Source organism: Oryctolagus cuniculus, chromosome 11, assembly GCF_051225735.1.
Source record: "Oryctolagus cuniculus isolate XC-2025 breed Fujian yellow rabbit chromosome 11, ASM5122573v1, whole genome shotgun sequence".
Taxonomy (NCBI): domain Eukaryota; kingdom Metazoa; phylum Chordata; class Mammalia; order Lagomorpha; family Leporidae; genus Oryctolagus; species Oryctolagus cuniculus.
In genome coordinates, this window is record NC_142877.1 from 104,140,922 (window position 1) to 104,163,895 (window position 22,974).

Genomic DNA, 22,974 nt, shown 5'->3' on the forward strand with positions numbered 1-22,974 from the left:
GTAACTTACATTGGGGGATGTGCTGAACTGAGTAGAATATTCACTGAAGGCTTAGATCTACAGCATGCTAATGGCTTGTTTTTCTGTGTGTTGAAGATTTACAGGACACCCAGGTGCCTACTTGAGGCTGATAAACAGGTGGAGACTAGAAGAGGTCTGTATTTCCCCCTTCATCCCCTTCATCCATTGTTTCACAGTCTCACATTTAAGTTTTAGGGCAACTCTGTGCAGATTAGAAACCAGACACCCTTTCTTCCTCTCCATTGATTCTTGAATTTCTGTGTTTGCTTACCTTGCAGTGCCACCCTAGTGGATGCCTTATTGATCTCTGTATGCAAATGGGTATTATAATGGTGCTAAAGCAGACCTGGAATAATTTCATGGAACTTGGCTACCCGTAAGTACCTTAGCTGTCTGTCATTGAGAGGAGGCATTGCTCATTCATTGGCTGTTCTGGGTGTGGCAAGTAAGATAAGCAATGCAGACTCCAGTGCTCAAAGGCCGTCCTGAAAATAATAAACATTGGCTCTTTGGGAAGGTTTAGCATGGGTCACATGAATGAAAGTGAGTGTTCTTTAGGAAGTTTCTGTGGGCCCCTAAATATTGAAGCTTTGCTAGCAAGTTGTTTTAAATGATGCTTCTGACCCTTGGGGCTGTAGCACTGCAAGTCCCTAGCTGTTGATGACACATTAACTAGATCTCCACTTCTCCACCCCCAGAATAAATCAGAAATGGTCATTAAAAAAAAAAACAAAAAAAAAAAAAAAAAAACCTACCTTAAACTCAGACTGTACAGGAGAAGAATTTATGGAAAGCAGAGTTCGGGGAATACTCTCTATAGAAGTCAGCCTAACTGAAGCAGTAAAATACTATCGCCCGGTCACTGACAACAATGGTCAACAATTTACATTACCTTTGTAAAGATAACCTTGAATTCTGCTGTGTCTGCTCAGTCTGGTTAAATCTGAAGAGGACGTAACTCAGCAGGGCTTGCACTGCTGCTCTCAGTCCACACCTCTTGCTTTCCATATCGGCTCAGCGTCTGTAGAGATGAAATCTCCAGGTTGCAGACAGGATCACTCAGCTAGAACAAAGAGCTGGAACGTGGGTCACTTCAGAAAGTCTTTTCCTTGCTCACTGCTAGTGGTTTTCTCGTCCGACATTTATTTTTAGAAATCTTATTTCAAGTATTTGGCGTTTTCTGTAAAACTTTTTAAATGAAACATAAAACAAGAAATTTAGAAGAGTTACATTCTACCTTAAACCATAATTAATCAAAATGCCATAGCCATCAAGGGGACTATATTTTATCTCCTGGTTATGTGAACACAGAGCAAAGTGGCCAAGTAGGAGAGTTTGTCCCTGATACCCTTTCACTTCCTTAATTCACATGTTTTTGTTTTGGCACTTCTATTCAGAGATGCTCCTCAGTTTTTTCCTGCATTGTAAAATGCACTCATGAAACCTGCTAAGGGTTGAGGGACTAACCTCCCCAATGAGATGTGTACTCTGGGGTTCAGAATCCCTGTCATGCTGTAGCCCAAAGTGGGCAAGTGCAGTTGTGGAAATGTAGACATCTATGTACTAAAAGAGCGAGCATTTCTGTGGGTTTGCCGATCTTCCAAGCCCTTGAAGTATGTGTGGCAAGACTGCTTCTGGGTCATATATTGAGCTACCTAACACAAATCTTGCTGTCTGGGCATTGTTTTTATACTGAGGAATTAATTTATAGATGTTCTGAATTTCTCAGTGCTGCCCTCATAGGCAACACTGAACATGAGACAGTTTCATGAATGATTAAAACAAGTTTATCAACCATACTCTCTACTTGCAAGCAGATATTCTTGAAGTATATACTCCATTGCTATTTTCTTCCTAGCCGAGGCATTATTTCCTTGACAACCTGTTTTGAATTTTTTAACCATAGTTCTATATTTCAAATCTTTTTTATTACTTAGATCTTATGAATAGTTACTTCTTTGTAAGAAACTGATATTGTTACACAGGTTAATTCAGAATTGGTGGACTAGAAGAAAAGTACGACAAGAACATGGACCTGAGCGGAAAATAAATTTCCCACAGTGGGAAAAGGACTACAACCTTCAGCCGATGAATGCCTACGGACTCTTCGATGAATACTTAGAAATGAGTATGGAAATATTATAATTAATATCCTATTAATTATAAATGCAAATCTTAGTCCTCTAGGGACATTCAACTGAACATATACCCATTACCATCAAGGCCATCAGTTTGTGGAGAATCCCAAGCTATATGCAGAGGACCACATTCCTTATTTTAAGAAGCTCAATATTTATACATAGTGCCAAAAGCATAATCACTCCAAACTCCTCATGACATTATGTCTTTTTCCTTGTAATCAATCACTAGAAAACAAAATGAGTTAGGAAATTTGGTGAGAAAAACAAAAAGAAGTTATCTCTCATGAAATGACTGATGCCCTCATTTGGCAGACATCCATCCAGCCTTGTTGTGTGCTAGGTATACACTGGATTTGACACCAGAGATACATAAAGCAGCAAGGCACAGTGCCCAGCTTTAAAAGAGTGCATAGGCTAGAGGAGAGAAACTAACCTTAAGAGAATAAATAAATGAAGTGTAATAGACACTGCAATATGAATCACTAAGAGGTATGTTGGGGTCAGTGGTTTCTATTGTAGGATAGAAATGGCAGGAAGCTCGGATGCTTAGCCTGTGTACACTTACAATTAAGGTATCAGATTTCTGTAGACTCAAAACCAAGCTACTTCCATTAGCAGGTAACCAAGACCACGAGTTATTTTTATAGATTTATTTATTTATTTGAAAGGCAGTTACAGAGAGAAAGGGAGAGGCAGAGAGAGAGAGATTGATTGATTGATTGATTGATTTTCTGACTTCTAGTTCACTCCCCAATGATCATGGGGATTGAGCTGGGCTAAAGACAGGAGCTTCATCTGGGTCTCCCACTTGGGTGGCAGGGGCCCAAATACTTAGTCATCTTCTGCTGCTTTCCCAGGCACATTAGCAGGAGCTAGATACGAACTGAACCAGCCATATCTCAAACCGGTGCTCGTGTGGGATGCCAGCATTACAGGTGACAGCTTAACCTGCTGTACCACACTGCTGGTTCCAGACCATGGGTCCTGGAAGCAAATTACATGGGCTCCAATCCCAACCCTATCATTTATTAATTGTGAAACCTTCAACAATTCCTTAATCTCTCTTTGTCTCAAGTTCTCCGTCTTTAAAGTGAAGACAATAATAAAAGTAACCACATCTTAGAGTCTTTTTGTGGATTAAATGAGTGAATGTATGCAAAAGTCTTTAACAGTGCCTGGCTCTTAGGATGTTGGCTATACCATTATTATTGTCCTAGTCTTTCCTCCTAGGAGTAAGGGAGCTAATAAATCCTTAACAGGTATATTGAGTTTGTTTATATTTGCTTCTTTTTTAATTATGCTCAGGGGTTTGAAGTAGGGGTAGGTATGGGCAATATGCATTACTTTTTTTTTAAAGGAAAGGGTTTATTGGGAGAAACCCGACAGACCCGAGGGAAGGGGCGAAGAAGGAAAAGAGAGAGACGGAGAGCATAAGAGAGAGATCATGAGACAGAGAGAGAAACAGAGAAATCAGGAGGTGGAGAGAAAGAGAGCCACGTGTTCCAGAACAGGTCCTTTTAAAACTTTGCCAGAGGGCGAGCAGGGAAATGGGAGTAGTGAATCCCATTAGAGTAGGGGTGGAGCTGCTTCCTGTGTTTGGAATATGCATTATTTTCAAAAGAAGCAGTTCTTTTTGAGGAAAATCTGAAAATTAAAGGAGTAGTAGAATTAATTCTTAAAGTTTCTTAGATTATTTATGTCCTAAGAATCTACTGATGTTTTTTAGAGTTTCAATTATAAAATAGCAGAATGATATAACTTGGAAAAGCAATCAATTGGGAAATTAATAATAAAACTTAATAAAGGGAATTCATTAAGAGAACTAACTACTTTGAGGACTCTTAATGGACTCTTCTCCCATATAGAAGGAAATGAACAATAATGTTGGTATATTGAGTGCTTGAAAAGAAGCTTTTTATTTTAATGTGGTTGGAATTAGTAATGCCGCAAATACTGCAGTATCGTTGCAGCATGAAATGAATCTGGGAAACATCGCAGCCAGACCAGGGAATTCTTTCTATTGTTTTGTTATTCTGACCTCCCTACTTTGTAACATTTTTAAGTATAATCACTAAACTATAACTTATAGTGAGAAAAGTGTACAAATCATAAGTATTACAGAACAAGGAAATTTCACAAATGTAAATAAATCTACGAATATTAGGGGTTGGCAAACTACTGCTCACAGACCAATCTGTTGCACTGCCTGATTTTGTCAATAAAGTTTTATTGAAACTTAACCACGCCCACTTATTTATGTAGTAGAGATGACTGCAAAACCAGAAGTGAATAGTTGTGACAGAGACTGTATGGACGCAAAGCCTATAATGTTTACTCTCTGGCTCTTTATAGAAAACATTTGCCAGCCTGCAAGCTAGATCAGGAAACAGAATATTATGAGTATCAGAGAAAGTGCCTCTGTCTTCTCTCCCATGCATAATACCACCTCCAACACCTTTCTTGACCTCCAACAGTACAGGCCAATAAAATGGAATATAAATGGAATTGGAGTATATACTCTTTGTAACTGGATTTTTTCACTCAATGTCACCTTTATAGAATTCTTCCAAGTTGCTACCAATACTGAAACTTCATTTTTGTTGTTATATGGTATTCCTAGAATGTGGACCTAAACCAAAATTATGAAACAGACAGAACTGATGTTTGATTTCTGCTAAACCCATCTTTCCTTTTATTCTTGTGGTTTTTGCATTTCCACTCCCAGATATATTCCAAACTTTCTCTTTTGCACCTGCAGCACACAGATACTCCCTTATCAATCCCTCATCTTGCCCATATCATTAAGTGTACTCCTGAGAATTGCTATGGATTAATTTCTAGAGACGCACTTGAATAGGAGTCAAAGTGTCTGTTACTTGTTAGATTGCAGGCATCAGCATGCCAGTAGATGAATAATCTTGTGAGTGTGCACTTATTCTAGGCTCCTGCAAATGGGAATGTACATTATTTATTATCCATTATACTACTGATAAACACTTGGGTTGTTTCCAGGTTTGAGCTCTTACAAATAATACTGTGAAAAATTTGTACATTTTTATTAATATATGCACAATATTCCTGTTAAGAATTTATGGGGGTGGCAGTGGTGGGGATGGCATTGTAGCATAGCGGGTAAAGCTGCTGCCTTCAATGTCAACATCCCATATGGGTGCTGTTTCATGTCCCGGCTGCTCCATTTCCAATCCAGCTCCCTGCTAATGGCCTGCAAAAAGCAGTGGAGAATGGCCCAAGTGGTTGGGCCCCTGCCACCCATGAGGGAGACCCAGGTAAAGGTCATGGCTTCTTCCTGGCCCAGTCCTGGCCCTTGTGGTCATCTGGGGAGTGAACCAGCAGACAGGAGATGTTTGTGTCTCCCTCTCCCTCTCTCTCTGTAACTCTTTTAAAATAAATAAATAAATCTTAAAAAAAAATGTATGTGGGAGCAGTGTTACTAAGCCACATTTATATACATTTGTTGGTTTTCAAACTTGCAAACAGTTTTCAAAACTGCTTTGCACCAATTTATGCTCCAACTAGTAGTATAAGAACACCAGTTATTCCACATACTGACTAGAACTGTTTAGTTAGTCTTTTAAAGGTTGGTACATCTCAGTAGCTCACCATGGTTTTAGTTAGAAATTTCATCTTAACTAATGATGCTAAGCACCTTTTTGCATGCTTCAGCCATTTGAATATCCTCTTGTGTGAGTTCCCATCCAAGTGTATGTTTTTATTGGGATTCCTGCCTTTTACTTGGTGATTTATGAAAGTTTTTTTTTTTTTTTACATATTCTGGATTAGAGTCTCGTGTCAGATAAATAGGTTGCAAGTCAAATATCTTTCCCAGTTTGTAGCTTGACCTCTGACTCTTTTAATGATATCTTTAAATGAATAGATGTTTCAACTTTGTTCTTTGAAATTGGTTCCATATAAGTTTTAGAATCAGATTTCTACAAAAATCCTAATAAGTTATTGGGGTTTACTTGAACCCTTAGAATAGTTTCAGGACAATTGGGATTTTTTTCCAATCTATGAATATGATGTGTCCTTACATTTATTTATGACTTTTTACATTTTCCTCAGCAGTTTTTTTTGTAGATTTTAATATACAGATTTTAATGTACCCAGGTACTTGGGTTCTTGCCATGCATATGTGAGACCTGGATGGAGTTCCCTAGCTCCCAGCTTTGACCCAACCCAGTCCCAGCAGTAGCATGCATTTGAGAATTGAGCCAGTGGTTGGAAGATATATCTCTCTTTCAAATAGATAAATAACTGTTTTATAAATGGATGCTAGAAGAAAAAATATGAATAGTACTATATCAACTAAATAAATTTATAATTAAAAACTTTGTGGTTTTTTTGACAGGCAGAGTGGACAGTGAGAGAGAGAAACAGAGAGAAAGGTCTTCCTTTTCCGTTGGTTCACCCTCCAATGGCTGCTGCGGCCGGTGCACCGTGCTGATCCGAAGCCAGGAGCCAGGTGCTTCTCCTGGTCTCCATGCGGGTACAGGGCCCAAGCACTTGGGCCATCCTCCACTGCCCTCCCGGGCCACAGCAGAGAGCTGGACTGGAAGAGGAGCAACCGGGACAGAATCCAGCGCCCCGACCAGGACTAGAACCCAGAGTGCTGGCGCGGCAGGCGGAGGATTAGCCTATTGAGCCATGGTGCCGGCCGTAAAAGCTTTCTCATGAAGAAAATTTGGGAGCCAGGTGACTTCCCTAGTGAATTCTTCCAAAAATATGAAGAAAAAATAATAGTAGTCTTATTAAATTGCCTAAAAAATAAAACAAAAGGAAAAAGTTTCCAAATAATTTTAAGAACCCATAAAAATGGGGCCGGTGCTGTGGCTCAGGAGGTTAATCCTCCACCTGCAGCGCCGGCATCCCATATGGCGCTGGTTCTAGTCCCAAGTGGTCCTCTTCCAATCCAGCTCTCTGCTGTGTCCTGGGAAAGCAGTAGAAGATGGCCCAGGTCCTTGAGCCCCTGCACCCACATGGGAGACCAGGAAGAAGCATCTGGCTCCTGGCTTCAGATCGGCGCAGCTCCAGCCATTGCAGCCACCTGGGGAGTGAACCAACGGACAAAAGTCCTTTCTCTCTGTCTCTCCCTCTCACTGTCTGTAACTCTCTCTCTCAAATAAATAAATAAAATCTTTAAAAAGAACCCATAAAAATAATAATGAAAGAAACATTACAAGAAAGAAAAACAATAGTATAATATCTTTCATGAATTTATGTACAAATATCATTAAAAGTTATGAATATCAAATTCATAAGCAAAATTTAATTTCAAATATGAATATAAAGCAAATATCACAAAGAAAATTGAAAAAATAATGCACATGACTAAGTGGGTATTTTTCCAGGTTGACTCTGTTTCTTTAATAAGCTTAACAATCAGAAAAATGTAGTCAATGATTCTACCACATTAATAGAATAAAAGAGAAAAGTCACATAATTCTTTTAATAGATTTAGAAGATTGATTTTATAAAATTTGATACCCACCAATGCTGATAACTCTCAGAAACCTTAGGACAAGAAGACTTCTTTAACCTGATAAAATATGTATAAATACAGCTAACATAGCACACTGAATGGTAACATATTGAATATTTTACCCTCATTTTTTTCAATATCATATGGGGGATCAAGGTAAAATTATCCAAAAACAACAAAAAGGTTAAAATGATTAAAAAGGAAAATGTAAATTTATCATTTTTTGTAGATGACAATATTGTGTGTATAGAAAGATCTTTTAAAAATAAAAATGGTTATAATTGACATTACATTTTATCAAGTTTGTGTGATATCAGCTCAACATATAAATCAATGACACTCTTACATATTAATAAGAAAAATTAGGAGCCAGCACTGTGGAGTACCAGGTAAAGCAGCCACCTGCAGTGTTGGCATCCCATATAGGTGCCAGTTCAAGTCCCAACTGCTCCACTTTTGATCCAGCTCTCTGCTATGGCTTGGGAAACCAGTGGAAAATGGCCCAAGTTCTTGGTCCTTGCACCCACATGGAAGACCCAGAAGAAGCTCCTGGTTCCTGGCATTGGATCAGCCCAACTCTGGCTGTTGCAGCCATTTGGGGAGCAAGCCAGAGGATGGAAGACCTCTCTCCCTCTCCCTGCCTCTGTAACTCTGTCTTTCAAATAAATAAATAAATATGCATTCGAGCATGGAAAGCCAAGACATTGTGGCAAAAAAAAAAAGTCCTACATGAAGGACCTTGCTGGATGAAATCCTGGTAGAAAGAAGTGGTCATCAAGGAAGGAGGTATTTTTCTCTGAAGGGAGGAGAGAACTTCCACTTTGCTTATGGCCTTGTCTAAATAGTGACAGAGTTTGTGGATTCAAAAGGCTTCCACAGCCTAGGCAGCTCCTGTCAAGAGCCTCAGGTGATCACTGAGGTCCTACATAAGAGTGTTAAATGTTAAATTAGCAACAAGTGTCACTGTTCACTAAATTCCCAGGCAGGACCTCTGTCCATAAAGAATTCTATAATTATGTCTAAGTGTTTGCAAAAAATGTATCATTCTTGGGTGTTTCTTTAAAGTTAATTAAGTTTTAAGTAAAGGAAGTTTAATTAACTTCAAGGTGCAATGACTTTGAACAGCCCTTGTCTCAGTGTTGAGGAACAGTTTTGTTGTTGTTGTTGTTGTTGTTTGGTGCAAATTGTTAAACTCTTTACTTAGTTTAGAGTTGGTCCTCTGTGTATAAAGTTAATCGAAAATGGATCTTAGTGGAGAATGGAACTGGGAATTGGAGAGGGAGGAGGAGGAGGGGTGGGAAGGTGGGTGGGAAGGCAAGTATGGCTGGAAGAGTCACTATATTACTAAAGTTATACTATGAAATGCATGAAGTTTGTCTTAAAAACAGAAAACATTAGAAAATGTAACTATAAAAGTAACATTAATTTCAATCACTTAAATTCATAAACTACCTAGGAATAAATAGGCACATTAGCAGGAAGCTGAATGAGAAGCAGCATAGCTGGGGCTCGAACCAAGCACTTCTGTGTAGATGCAGACATCCAAAGCAGTGGCTTAGCCCTCTGCACCACTATACCCTCCCCTCTTATCAATTCTTTTTGCAAACATGAAAATGACTTTATTTGGGGTCTTAGGAATTGAAATTCAGGAGGCACATGTTCAGATAGCTCCAAATCAGTGCTCAAAAGAAGGTGAAGAAGGTGAACACTATATATAATTTTTATTTATATATCTTAAAAAGTCAAGATTTTTTATATTTTTAATTTTTTAAATTTTTTAAGTTGAACAAATTTCATATATTTCATATATACAGACCTAGGAGCATAGTAACACTTCCAACCCTACACTTGTCCTACTCATGCTGCCTCCCTTCCCCTACCTTTTCCATTCCTTCCTTTAATTTTTACAATGATCTCTATTTTATACTCATAAGATTAACACTACACTAAGTAAGGAATTCAATAAATAGTAGGAAGAAAAACACTGTTCCTCAAAGGTAGGGACAAGGACTATAAACAATCATCAGATCTTAAAATTCGGTTTCACTCATATATATTACATGCTTTGGGTACTCTGTTACCACAGATCAAGGAAAACATGTGGTACTTGTCTTTTGGGAACTGACTTATTTCACTAAGTATAATGGTATCCAATTGCATCCATTTTGTTGCAAAAGTCAGTATTTCATTTTTTTATGGCTGAGTAGTATTCCATACTATATATTGATTGATAGATATCACAATTTCTATATCTAGTCATCAGTTGATGGTCATCAGGTTGATTACATATCTTAGATATTTCAATTGAGCTCCAGTAAACATGAGGGTATGGGTAACTCTTTCATATGCTGATTTAATTTAGTTTGGGTGAATTCCCAGAAGTGGGATTGCTGGATCATATGCTATATCTATTTTCAGCTTTCTGAGGTATCTCCATACTATATCCACAATGTTTATACTAGTTTGCACTCCCACCAACAGTGGATTAGTATACCTTTTCCCCCACATCCTCACCAGCATTTATTGTTTGTTGATTTCTATATGAGAGCCATGCTTACTGGAGTGCGGTGAAACCTCATTGTGGTTTTGATTTGCATTTCCCTGATGGCTAGTGATCCTGAGCAATTTTTCATGTGTCTGTTGGCCATTTGGATTCCTCTTTTGAAAAATGCCTGCTCAAGCCATTTGCCCATTTCTTAACTGGATGGTATGTTTTGTTGTTTTTTAGTTTTCTGAGCTATTTTATAGATTCTGGATATTAATCCTTTATCAGTTGCATAGTTGGCAGAATTTTTTCCTGTTCTGTCAGTTGCTTCTTCACGTTGCTGAGTGTTTCTTTTGCAGAGCAGAAGCATCTCAGGTTGATGTAATTCCATTTGTCAATTTTGGCTTTGATTGCCTGTGCTTCTGGGGTCTTTTCCAAGAACTCTGCCTATGTCAATGTCTGGAAGAGTTTCTCCAATGTTCTTCTCTAGTATTATGGTGGTATCAGGACAAAATTTAGATCCTTGATCCATTTTGAGTTGATTTTTGTAGAAAGTATAAGTTAGAGGTCTTGTTTCATACTTCTGCACATGGAGATCCAATTTTCCCAGCACCATTTGTTAAAGAGACTAACCCTTGCTCCAGGGATTGATTTTAGAACCTTTGTCAAAGATTAGTTGGTTATAGATACATGGGTTGTTTTCTGGTTTTTCTATTCTTTTCTGTTGGTCTGCATGTCTACTTTTGTGCAAATAACAGGCTGTTATAATTACACTGTCATATGTCTTAAAATCTGGTATTGTGATGCCTCTGGCTTTGTTTTTTGTTGTTGTTAAATTGCTTAAGCTATTCCAGGGTCTCTTGTGTTCCCATATGAATTTTAGCAGTGTTTTTATTAGATCTGAGAAGACTGTCCTAGGTAGTTTGATTGGGTTCACATTGAATCTGTAAATTGTGACCGTGGAAGACCATCCTCCACTTTGCCCCTAGCAGACGTGGTGGCAGCTCAAGGGGCGCTTCTGTCCATGGCGCAGCAGCACCTATGGGGGTTCAACAAGAAGCTCTTGGTGCAGGGCGGCCCTTACATTTTGGAGGGAACAGATGGAGACATGCACAGGCTGTGCCACAAGTTGTTCTGAATGTTCCTGAGTCTCGGATGACATTTCTGAAAAATGGACTCCAAGTGGCCTCTGAAGACTCAGAACTGTCCACATGCACCATTGGGCTGTGGATTGATGCCTGAAGCTGATATGAAAATGAGAATATGATAATGAGCTGATATGAAATAAGCTGATATGAAAATGAAAATTAGAATAATGGGATAGCCAACTTCTTGGAGCACATGGCTTTCAAGGGCACCAAAAAGAGATTCCCAGTTAGATCTGGAACTTGAAATAGAAAACATAGGTGCACATCTCAATACCTATACCTCCAGAGGGCAGACTGTATATTATGCCAAAGTGTTCTCCAAAGATTTGCAAAGAGTTGTAGAAATCCTTGCCGAGATTGAACGTGAGTGTGGAGTAATTCTCAGAGAGATGCAGGAAGTTGAACCCAATTTACAAGAAGTTGTTTTTGATTACCTTCATGCCACAGCTTTTCAAAATACTGCACTCTTACAGACAGTCTTGGGACCAACTGAATATCAAGTCTATAAATCATAAAGACTTAGTGGATTACATCACCACACATTATAAGGGGCCAATAATAGTGCTTGCTGCTGCTGGAGGTGTTTCCCATATCAACTGCTTGAGTTAGTGAAGTCTCATTTTGGTGACTCTTTGTGCACACACAGGAGATGTACCTACTTTGCCTCCCTGCAAATTCACAGCAAGTGAGATTCATGTGGGGGATGACAAGATGCCTTTGGCATACCTTATCCTAGCTGTTGAAGCTGTTAGTTAGGCACATCCAGATACAATCTGTCTGATGTTTGCAAACACACTGATTAGCAACTGGGTTCGATGTTTTAGGGAAGGAATGAATTTATCTTGCAAGCTGGTTCAGCTTACCTTTCATGGAAACCTCTGCCATAGCTTCCAGTTCTTCAACACTTCTTACACAGATACAGGACTGTGTGGACTCTATATGGTTTGTGAACCAGCCACAGTTGCAGACATGCTACATGTTGTTCAAAAACAACGGATGCGATTCTATACAAGTGTCACTGAAAGTGAAGTTGCATGAGCCAAAAATGTTCTGAAAACAAACATGTTGCTGCAGCTTGATGGTTCATTTCCAGTTTGTGAAGATATTGGTGGCCAAATGTTATGCTATAATAGAATTTATGTTCCTGAGCTTGAAGCAAGAATTGATGCTATGAATGCTGAGATAGTTCAAGAAGTATGTACCAGGTATATTTATGAAAAGAGTCCAGCTATTGCTGTTTTTGGTCCCATTAAGCAACTACCAGATTTGCAGTAACATATGCTGGCATCATGATTAAAATATTCCTAAATCAAGACATTTTGCATGTTATCTAAAAAGAGACCTGCAAATTTGATCAATACCTAAAGAAAAAATAAAAATTAAAAAACATTAAATCTGTAAATTGCTTTTGGCAGTATGGACATTTTCATGATATTAATTCTGTCAATCCATGAACATGAAAGATTTTTCTATTTTTGATGCCTTCTGTTATGTCTTTCTTTAATGTTTGTAATTTTCCACATAGAAGTCTTTTACCTTCTTAGTTAAATGTATTCCATGGTATTTAATATTTTGTGGCTGTTGTAAATGGGACTGATACAAGAACTTTCTCAGCCAAGGCATTGTCTGTGTGTATAAAGGCTTTTGATTTTTGTGTGTGACTTTTATACCTTGCAACTTTACCAAACTCTGAGTTCCAAAAGTCTCTTAGCAGAGTCTTTCCCGCTATATATAGAATCACGTAGCCTGCAAACAGGGACAATTTGATTTCCTATCTAATTAGTTGTCGCTCCCCCTCTTCGTGGAGGAACGACACTAAACCCTGCCTAGGCTTCATATCCGAGTCACGGCACCATTATGTCGCTCCCCCTCTTCGTGGAGGAACGACACAGGACCCTGCGCTGTTCTTTTGTCTGCTCGGCCCTCCCCGGGTTTGCTGCTGGTTCTTCCCGGGTTGGCTACCGTCCCTCCACCTCCGTGGAGGGGCGGGCCCCTGCCACTTTCCCCACTTCCGCAGGGGAGTAGCACATCGCCGGCCGGCTCTCTCGGGGGCTGCACAGGTGTTCCTTCAGATAGATGTTCCTGGTGCATGTTGTCTCTCTCCTCCTTTATAGTCCTCTTCCACCAATCCCAACTCTGCTACCCACACACCGAGTACGCTGCTCTCCTCCAATCAGGAGCAGGTCCTGCTGTTTATTGGTTGAACTGGAGGCAGCTGAGTAGAAGCTGTTTCCTCCTCTCCCAGCGCCATATTGTGGGAGAGCAGATGCATAGAATAAGTCTTAATTCCAGTAACTTAGTCTAGTCCGAGTTGCTCCCCACAATTAGTATCCCTTTGATTTCCTTTGATTTCTTTTTCTTACCTAATGACCTTTTTTAGCCTAATGACTAAAATGTCCAGGGTTATACTGAAAAGCAGTGGTGAAAGTTGGCATCCTTGTCTGGTGTGGGACCTTAGTTTAAATGTTTTCAACTTTTGCCCATTCAATATGATGCTGGCTTTGGGTTTGTCATCAATTGCCTTGATTGTGTTGAGGAATGTTCCTTCTATGCCCAATTTGATTTAAGTTTTATCATAAAAGGATGTAATAATTTAACAAATGTTTTCTCTATATTTATTGAGATTATATAGTTTTTATTCTTCAATTTGTCACAGTAATTTATCACATTTATTGCTTTTCATATGTTAACTATAGCTGCATGCCAGAGATGCCAGAGATAAATCCCACTTGGTCCAGTGAACGATCTTTCTGATGTGCTGTTGCATTCAATTGGATAGTATTTTGTTGAGGATTTTTGCATCTATGTTCATCAGGGATATTGGTCTATACTTCTTTTTCTTTGTTGTATCTTCTTATGATTTTGGAATTAAGATGATGCTTGATTTGTAGAAGGAGTTTGGGAAGATTCCTTCTCTTACAATTATTTTGAATATTCTGAGAATAATTGGTTCTTCTTTAAAATCCTGGTAGATTTTAGCATTGAAATCATCTGTTTCTGGGCTTTTCTTTTTTAGAAGGGTCTTCATTACTGATTCAATCTTTGTCTTGGTTATTGGTCTGTGTCTTCATTACTCAATTTTGGTGGATTGTATGCGTCTAGGAATCTATCCATTTCTTCTAGGCTTCCCAATATGTTGTCATATAGATATTTGTAGTAATTCCTGATTATTCATTCTATTTTTGTGGTATCATTGTTACATCTCCTTTTTATTAACTTGGGTCTTTTTCCCCATTTTTGGTTCATTGGGCCAATTGTATAAATTTTTTTTTTCAAAATATCCTCTTTTTATTGATCTTTTGCATTGTTTCTTTGGTTTCAATTTTGTTTATTTCTTCTAGATTTTTAATTATTTCTTAACCTTCTACTAATTTTAAGATTGGTTTGTTATGGTTTTTCCTAAGGCTTTGAGATGTATTGATAGCCCATTTATTTGATGACTTTCCAATTTCTTGATGTATGCACCAATTGCTATAAACCTCCTTTTTAACACTGTTTTTGCTATACTCTACAAGGTTTGATATGTTGTATTGCCTTCATTTGTTTCCAGGAATTTCATGATTTCTCTTCTGATTTCTTCTATGACCCACTGTTCATTCAGGAGCATGTTGTGTCTCCATGTATTTGCATATGTTCTAGAGATTCTTCAGTTGTTAATTTCCAGCTTCATTCCATTATGGTCAGAGAATATGCATGGTATGATTTCTATTTTTTTATTTGCTGAGATGTGCCTTATGGCCTACACTTGATCTTAGCCAAAAGGCCGAGAAGTGATGCCTTATGGCCTAGCGTATGGTGTATCCTAGAGAAGATTCCATGCACTGATGAAAACAATATGTATTCTGAAACTGTGGGTTGAAAAGTTCTGTAGATTTCAGTTACATTCACTTGGAACATAGTGTCAATTAGCTGTGTTGTTTCTTTGGGTTTTCTGTCTAGTTGATTTGTCCATTGATCAAAGTGGGGTGTTGAGGTCCCCTATTACTATTGTATTGGAGTCTATATCTCCCTTTAGATCCATTACATTACTTTTAAATAGCCAGGCATCCTGGCATTTTCTGAATGAACATTTTTTGTAGTCACATCCTCTGTTGAATTGATCTCTTAATCATTACATAATGCCTGTGTTTGTCACTTTTAACAGTTTTTTTGTTAGTCTATTATGTCTGATATTACGATGGCTATACTTGCTCATTTTTGCTTTCCATAGCATGGAATATCTTTTTCTATCCTTTTACTGTCTGCAGATATCTTTGTTGGTGACATGTGTTTCTTGTAGGCAACAAATAGATTTGTCTTGTTTTTTAATCCCTTCAGCCAATCTCTATCTTTTAATTGGAGAATTTAGATCATTTACATTCAAGGTTACTGTTGAAAAGTAATGACTTGGCCCTGCCATTTTTCTGTAAAAATTCCTGTTATTTGCTTTGGATTTCCTTTGTACTTTTACTGGGAGATTTTCTGCCTTTACATTCTTTCATACTGGTGGTTATCTTTCTGTGTTTCTGTGTGTAGAATATCCTTAAGATCTTTTGTAAGGCTGGATAAGAATGACAAATTATTTCAGTCTTTTTAAATTTAATTATACTAGTTTCATGTATTTCATATATACAGATTTAGGAACACAGTGATTCTTCCCACCTTACCAGCATTCCTGCCTGTGCTGCAATACTTCTTCCTCCTCCCTCTCCCATTCCCACTCTTAATTTTTACAAAGATCTACTTTCAGTTTACATAATGATCATAAGGATAACCCTACACTAAGTAAAGAGTTCAACAAATAGTAAGAAGAAAAAAATACTGTTACTCAAAAGTCAAGACAAGTTCTGTAACAATTATTGAATCTCAAAATGTGAATTTCACTCCTATATATTACATTTTTTGGTTCTCTATTCGTTGCCACAGATCAAGGAAAACATATGTTATTTGTCTTTTGGAGACTGGCTTATTTCACTAATTATAGTGGTTTCCAGTTGTATCCATTTTATTACAAATGACAGAATTTCATTTTTTTACAGCTGAGTAGCACTTATAATTTATTCATCCAGTTAATAGTTGATGGACACCTGGGTTGATTCCATATCTTAGCTTTTGTAAATTGAGCTGTAGTGAACATGGGGGTACAGATAACTCTTTCATATGAAGATTTCCTTTTGTTTGGGTAAATTCCCAGAAGTGAGATGGCTGGATCATATGGTAGGTCTATATTCAGATTTTTTATGTATCTCTATCTATCTTCCACAGTGGCTATACCAGTTTATATTCCCACCAACAGTGGATTAGGGTACCCTTTGCCCCGCATCCTCACTAGCATTTGTTATTTGTTAATTTCTGTATGAGAGCCATTCTAATGGGCAAGTACCATGCTGTTTTGATTATAACTACTCTGTAGTATGTCTTGAAATCTGGTATTGTGATGCCTCCATCTTTGTTTTTGTTGTTTTAAATTTCTTTAGCTATTTGTGGTCTTTTGTGTTTCCATATGAATTTTAGGAGGGTTTTTAAGATCTGAGAAGATTGTTGGTGTTTTGATTGGGTTCACATTGAATCTGTACATTGCTTTTGGTATTATGGACATTTTGATATTGATTCTTCTAATTTATGAACATGGAAGATATTTCCATTTGGAATGTTTTCTTCTACTTCTTTTTTTAATCTTTTTTGATTTTCATCATAGAGTTAATTGATGTCTTTGGTTAAATTTATTCCAAGGTATTTATTTTTTGTAGCTATTGTGAATGGGATTGATCTCAACTGTGGCATTGTTTGTGTATACAAACACTTTTGATTTTTGTGTTAATTTTATATCCTGCCATGTTACCAAACTCTTTTATGAGTTTCAGTAGTCTCTCAGTGGAATCTTTTGGATCCCCTATATAAAAACATGTCATTTGAGGCCGGCACTGCGGCTCAATAGGCTAATCCTCCGCCTTGCCGCGCCGGCACACCAGGTTCTAGTCCCGGTCGGGGCGCCGGATTCTGTCCTGGTTGCCCCTCTTCCAGGCCAGCCCTCTGCTGTGGCCCGGGAGTGCAGTGGAGGATGGCCCAGGTGCTTGGGCCCTGCACCCCATGGGAGACCAAGATGAGTACCTGGCTCCTGCCATCGGATCGGTGCGGTGCGCCGGCCGCAGCGCGCCGGCCGCGGCAGCCATTGGAGGGTGAACCAACGGCAAAGGAAGACCTTTCTCTCTGTCTCTCTCTCTCACTGTCCACTCTGCCTGTCAAAAAAAAAAAAAAAAACATGTCATTTGTGAATCAGGATAGTTTGACTTCCTCCTTCCCAATTTGTATGCCTTTGTTTTCTTTTTCTTGCCTAATGGCTCTGGTTAAACCTTCCAGCATTGGAGAGAGTGTGCATCCTTGTCTGGTTCCAGATCTAGAGGAAATGCTTCCAACTTTCCCCCATTTAATAAGGTGCTGGCTGTGGGTTTGTCATAAATTGCCTTGATTTTGTTGAGGAATGTTCCTTACATACTGAATTTGCTTAAAGTTAATCACGAAAGATTGTTGTATTTTATCAAATGCTTTGTCTGCATCTATTGAGATAATCATATGGTTTTTGTTCTTCAGTTTGTTAATGTGCTATATCACAATGATTGATTTGGGAATGTGAACCATCCCTGCATTCCAGCAACAAATCTCACTTGGCCAGAGCTAATGATCTTTCTTATGTGTTATTAGTTTTTGATTGACTGTTATTTTGTTAAAGATTTTTATATCTATGTTCTTCAGGGAAATTGGTCTGAGTTCTCATTCTCTGTTACATGTATTTCAGGTTTAGGAATTAAGGTGATGCTGGCTTCATAGAAGGAGTTTTGGAGGGCTTCCTCCCTTTCACTTGTTTTGAATAGCTTGAGGAAGAATTGGAGTTGGTTCTTCTTTAAATGTCTAGTAGAATTCAGCAGTGAATCAGTCCAGTCCTGGGTTTTTTTTTTTTTTTGAAGGGTCTTTATTACTGTTTTAATTTCTCTCTTGGTCATTGCTCTGTTTGGGTTTTCTTTGTCTGCATTGCTCAATGTTGGTAAGTTTATTTTTCCAGGAATCTATGCATTTCTTCTAGGTTACCTGATTTGTTGGCATACCTCTTTTTGTAGTAATTTTTGATGATTCTTTTTATTTCTGTGGTATCTGTTGTTTGTTTTCCTTTTTCATCTCTACTATTATTGTTTGGGGTTTTTTCCATCTTTTTTTTGTTAGTTATGCCAATGGTGTGTCAATTTTGTTTATCTTTCAGAAAAACAGTTCTTCATTTTGCTGATCTTTTGTATTTTTCTGTTTCAATTTTGATGATTTCTTCTCTATTTTTAATTATTTATTTTCTCCTACTAAATTTGGGTTTGGTTTGCTGTTGTTTTTCTAAGTCCTTGAGATGCACTGATAGCTGATTTATTTGGTGCCTTTCCAATTTCTTGAAAAAAGCACCAATTGCTATAAACTTTCCTCTTAACAAAGCTTTTACTGCATCCCATTAAGTTTTGATATGTTGCATTGTCTTCATTTGTTTTTTTTTTTTTAGTTCTTTTTTTAACTTGTATTTAATAAATATAAATTTCCAAAGTACAGCTTAGGGATTATAATGGCATTTTCCCTTCCATAACTTCCTTCCCACCCATAACCCTCCCATCTCCTACTCCCTCTCCCCATCCATTCACATCAAGATTCATTTTCAATTATCTTTATATGCAGAAGATCAATTTAGTGTATATTAAGTAAAGATTTCAACAGTTTGTACCCACAAAGAAAGATGAAGTGTAAAATACTGTTTGAGTACTAGTTATAGTGTTAATTCACATTGAACAACACATTAAGGACAGAGATCCTACATGAGGAGTAAGTACACAGTGACTCCTGTTGTTGACTTAACAAATTGACACTCTTGTTTATGGTGTCAATAATCTCCCTAGGTTCTTGTCATGAGTTGCCAAGGCTGTGGAAGCCTTTTGAGTTCGCTGACTTCGATCTTATTTAGACAAGGTCATAGTCAAAGTGGAAGTTCTCTCCTCTCTTCAGAGAAAGGTACCTCCTTCTTTGATGGCCTGTTTTTTCTACTGGGGTCTCACTCACAGAGATCTTTCATTTAGGTGGGTTTTTTTGTTTTTTTTTGTTTTGTTTTGTTTTGTTTTGTTTTGTTTGCCAGAGTGTCTTGGCTTTCCCTACCTAAAATACTCTCATGGGCTCTTCAGCCAGATCCGAATGCCTTAAGGGCTGATTCTGAGGCCAGAGTGCTGTTTAGGACATCTGTCATTCTATGAGTCTGCTGTGTATCCCGCTTTCCATGTTGGATCATTCTCTCCTTTTTGATTCTATCAGTTAGTATTAGAAGACATTAGTCTTGTTTATGTGGGGATTCAGTTTTTACTAAAGTTCTTATCACAGTTGATTCTCCACATTACTTACACACTGTTTCTTTTTCCTTAAATAAATTTACACTGGATTTCTGTCACTCACCACTAAAATGTCTTTTCTAATGTATTCTCCCTCTAATAACTTTGAAGTCAGCTGTGTATCCTGCTTCCCATGTTGGATCATTCTCTCCCTTTTTTATTCTATCAGTTAGTATTAGCAGACACTAGTCTTGTTTATGTGATCCCTTTGACTCTTAGACCTATCAGTATGATCAATTGTGAACTGAAATTGATCACTTTGACTAGTGAGATGGCATTGGTACATGCCACCTTGATGGGATTGAATTGGAATCCCCTGGCACGTTTCTAACTCTACCATTAGGGGTAAGTCCGATTGAGCATGTGCTAAACTGTACATCATTTGTTTCCAGTAATTATTTTATATTTCTTCAAAGACCTCTGTTTATTCAGCAGCATGTTGTTCCTTCTCCATGTGTTTGCATAAGTTCTAGAGACTCTTGAGTTGTTGATTTCCAGCTTTATTCCATTGTGGTCAGAGTAGATGCATGGTACGATTTCAATTTTTTGAATTTTCTGAGACTTACTTTATGGCCTAGCCTGTGGTCTATCCTAGAAAAATTTCCATGCACTGGTGAGAAGAATGTGTGTTCTCCATTAGGTCCATTTGGTCTATAATGTCAATTAACTCTGTTGTTATTGCTGGAACAAGGACATAAGCCTTAGCCATTTTAGGTTCTTGTTACTCCAACCTTCTTTCAAGAGACCAGTTCAGTCTCACATCCTGTATTGTTACAGACCCCACTCCCTGCATTCTTCCCCAGGTTTGGAAGCCAGTGAGCCAAACTTGAAGAACCAGTCTGGAGAATCTCACCTCTGCCTACAGTCCCCTCTCCCTACCCCTATATCACCTAGTTATTAAAAGACCCAGCCTGCTGGTTTAAAGGCCTCTGCCATGTGTTTGGTCTGTGAGCGTGATGGCAGTTGGTCACTCACCTCTTTGAATTTGTTTTCTCTGAATAAATTTGATCTGGCTGCAAGTTCATATTCTGTCTCCTCTCTGTTCTGTGACTCTTTTCTTACATTTGGTGCCCCATGTGAGGTGGCACCCATCTGTACTGTTTTCCTTAAAGTTTCCTTGCTGATTTTCTGTCTGGTTGATCTGTCCATCGCTGAAATTAGGATATTAAAGTCCCCCATTAATATTGTGTTGGAGTCTGTGTCTCCCTTTAGATCCATTAACATTTCTTTTATATGTTAATTAATAGCCAGGTGCCCTGTAATTGGGTGCATATGTATTTATTATAGTCACATCTTCCTGTTGAATTTACCCCTTTATCAATACATAGTGCCCTTCTTTATTTCAACAGTTTTTGTGTTAATGTCTATTTTGTCTAACATTAAGTTGACTACACCAGCTCTTTTGTGCTTTCTGTTAGCATGGATTGTCTTTAGCCATCATTTCACTTTCAGTCTGCATGTACCTTTGTTGGTGAAGTATGTTTCTTATAGGCAGCAAATAGATGAGTCTTGTTTTTTAAAATCCATTCAGCAGTCTGTATCTTTTAACTGGAGAGTTGAAACCATTTACATTCAAGGTCACTGTTAATAAGTAACCATGTAGCCCTGCCATTTTTCATAAATATTCCTACTGTTTACCTTGGATTTCTTTTGTGCTTTTATGGGAAGATTTTCTGTCTTCACCTTTTTTCATAGTGATAACCATGTTTCTGTGTTGCACATCCTTAAGCATCATTTGTAAGGCAGGATGAAATTCTTTCAATTTCTGTTTTTTATGTAGGGTCATTATTTCACTTTCATTCATAAATGAGATCTTTGCAGTGTACAGTGTTCTAGGTTGACAGATTTTTTCTCTTAAGATTTGGACTATATATATCTTGCCAGTCTCTTCTAGCTTGTAGGGTTTCTGATGAAAAGTCATCTGTGACTATAATTAGAGATCCTCTGAAAGTAATCTGGTATTTCTATCGTGTGCATTTTAGAATCTTTTCTTTATGTTTTACTGTGAAGAGTTTGACTACAGCATGTTGTGGTAAAGATCTTTTCTGATCATGTCTATTAGGAGTTCTATGTGCTTCCTGTACTTGGATCTCTCTCTCTCTCTTCAAATTATGGAAATTTTTGAATATATCAGATTTATGTAATTATTCTGCTAAAAAGGCCTTCTAATCCATTCTTTCCACACCTTCAGGAACTCCTATGACTTGTATGTTGGGTCATTTGATAGTATCGTACAAATCTCCAACACTTTTTAAAAAATTTTCTGATTTCTTTTTTTTTTCTTGTTCTGACAGAAAAATTTCCAGATATTTGTCTTCTCAGATATTCTTTCTTTTTCTCACTGAGTCTGTTGTTAAGGCTTTCTACCACATTTTTGTTTGATCTATTGAATTCTTCATTTCTAATTTTTCATTTTGATTTCTGTTCAGAATATCAATTTCATGGGAAAAATTTTCATTCATGTCATGTATAGATTTCTTCAATTTGTGAATTTTTCTGATTACTGCTAAGCAATCCTGCTAAGTAATCTTTAAGTTTTTTAATTCATTTTCTTCATTTCTTCAATCTGTTCATCTTCACATTCTAGTATTAAAGTGTTTTATGTTCATTTGGGGGTGTCATGTTGTCTTCCTTTCTCTTGTTTATTGAATTTCTGTTTATTTTTAGGCATTTGTGGAGATAGTTGTTTTTTTTCCCTCTGATGGCTTTTGTCTTTGGAATATTCCTCTGTGGCTTAGTAGAGTGTCTGCTCTTTCAGTGAATACCCTGAGATGTGTGCCGTGTGTGACCACAGAGCTCTGATCAGTGCTCCATGGTAAGGAGGTGTCTGATGACACCCAAGTTGGCTGTGATAAATCTTTCTTTTTTTTTTTTTAATCAGAGGGAAGGGTTTGATCCACTCTGTAGTCATATAGTCTCATGCTCACCTCCTCTCCTTCAAGGAGACCTGTGCCTGGGCAATAGTCCCATTGGATGCAGTATTAAATCTGTACTGCCACAAAAAAAACACACAGTAGATCCATGCACTCCTCATTGTGAGCACAGATCCTGCAGCAATGACCCTCACCAGACAATCAGGGAGCCACAAGCGTGTGGAGCCACCCTCAATGACAGAGACCAAGCCACACCCTGCACCCTCCCTCATAGCCTCAGTGTTTTTACAGTCCAAGCATCCAAGATTCCCACAGTCATGAGCACCCAGCCCCCTGTCTATGCTCCTAGCCAAACTCAGGTGTCTTCTTTCAACTGGTTACTGGGTACACGGACACATGGCACAGCTGTTCTGTATGTCCAT

The 22,974-nt window shown here is 38.0% G+C and overlaps 1 protein-coding gene and 1 pseudogene across 5 annotated transcripts in view; both read left to right on the forward strand.

Moving 5' to 3' along the window:
• The window catches only part of ANO4 (anoctamin 4), a 561,128-nt gene that overhangs the window by 497,872 nt on the left and 40,282 nt on the right, over positions 1-22,974 (forward strand). For all 5 annotated transcript variants that reach the window (XM_008256958.5, XM_008256960.5, XM_002711221.6 and 2 more), the window contains 3 exons: positions 97-154; positions 300-397; positions 2,007-2,149. In XM_008256958.5, coding sequence (XP_008255180.1) covers positions 97-154; positions 300-397; positions 2,007-2,149 — 299 coding nt within the window. The remainder of the gene's footprint in view (positions 1-96; positions 155-299; positions 398-2,006; positions 2,150-22,974) is intronic.
• Positions 9,270-12,570, forward strand: LOC149123596 (mitochondrial-processing peptidase subunit beta pseudogene; annotated as a pseudogene).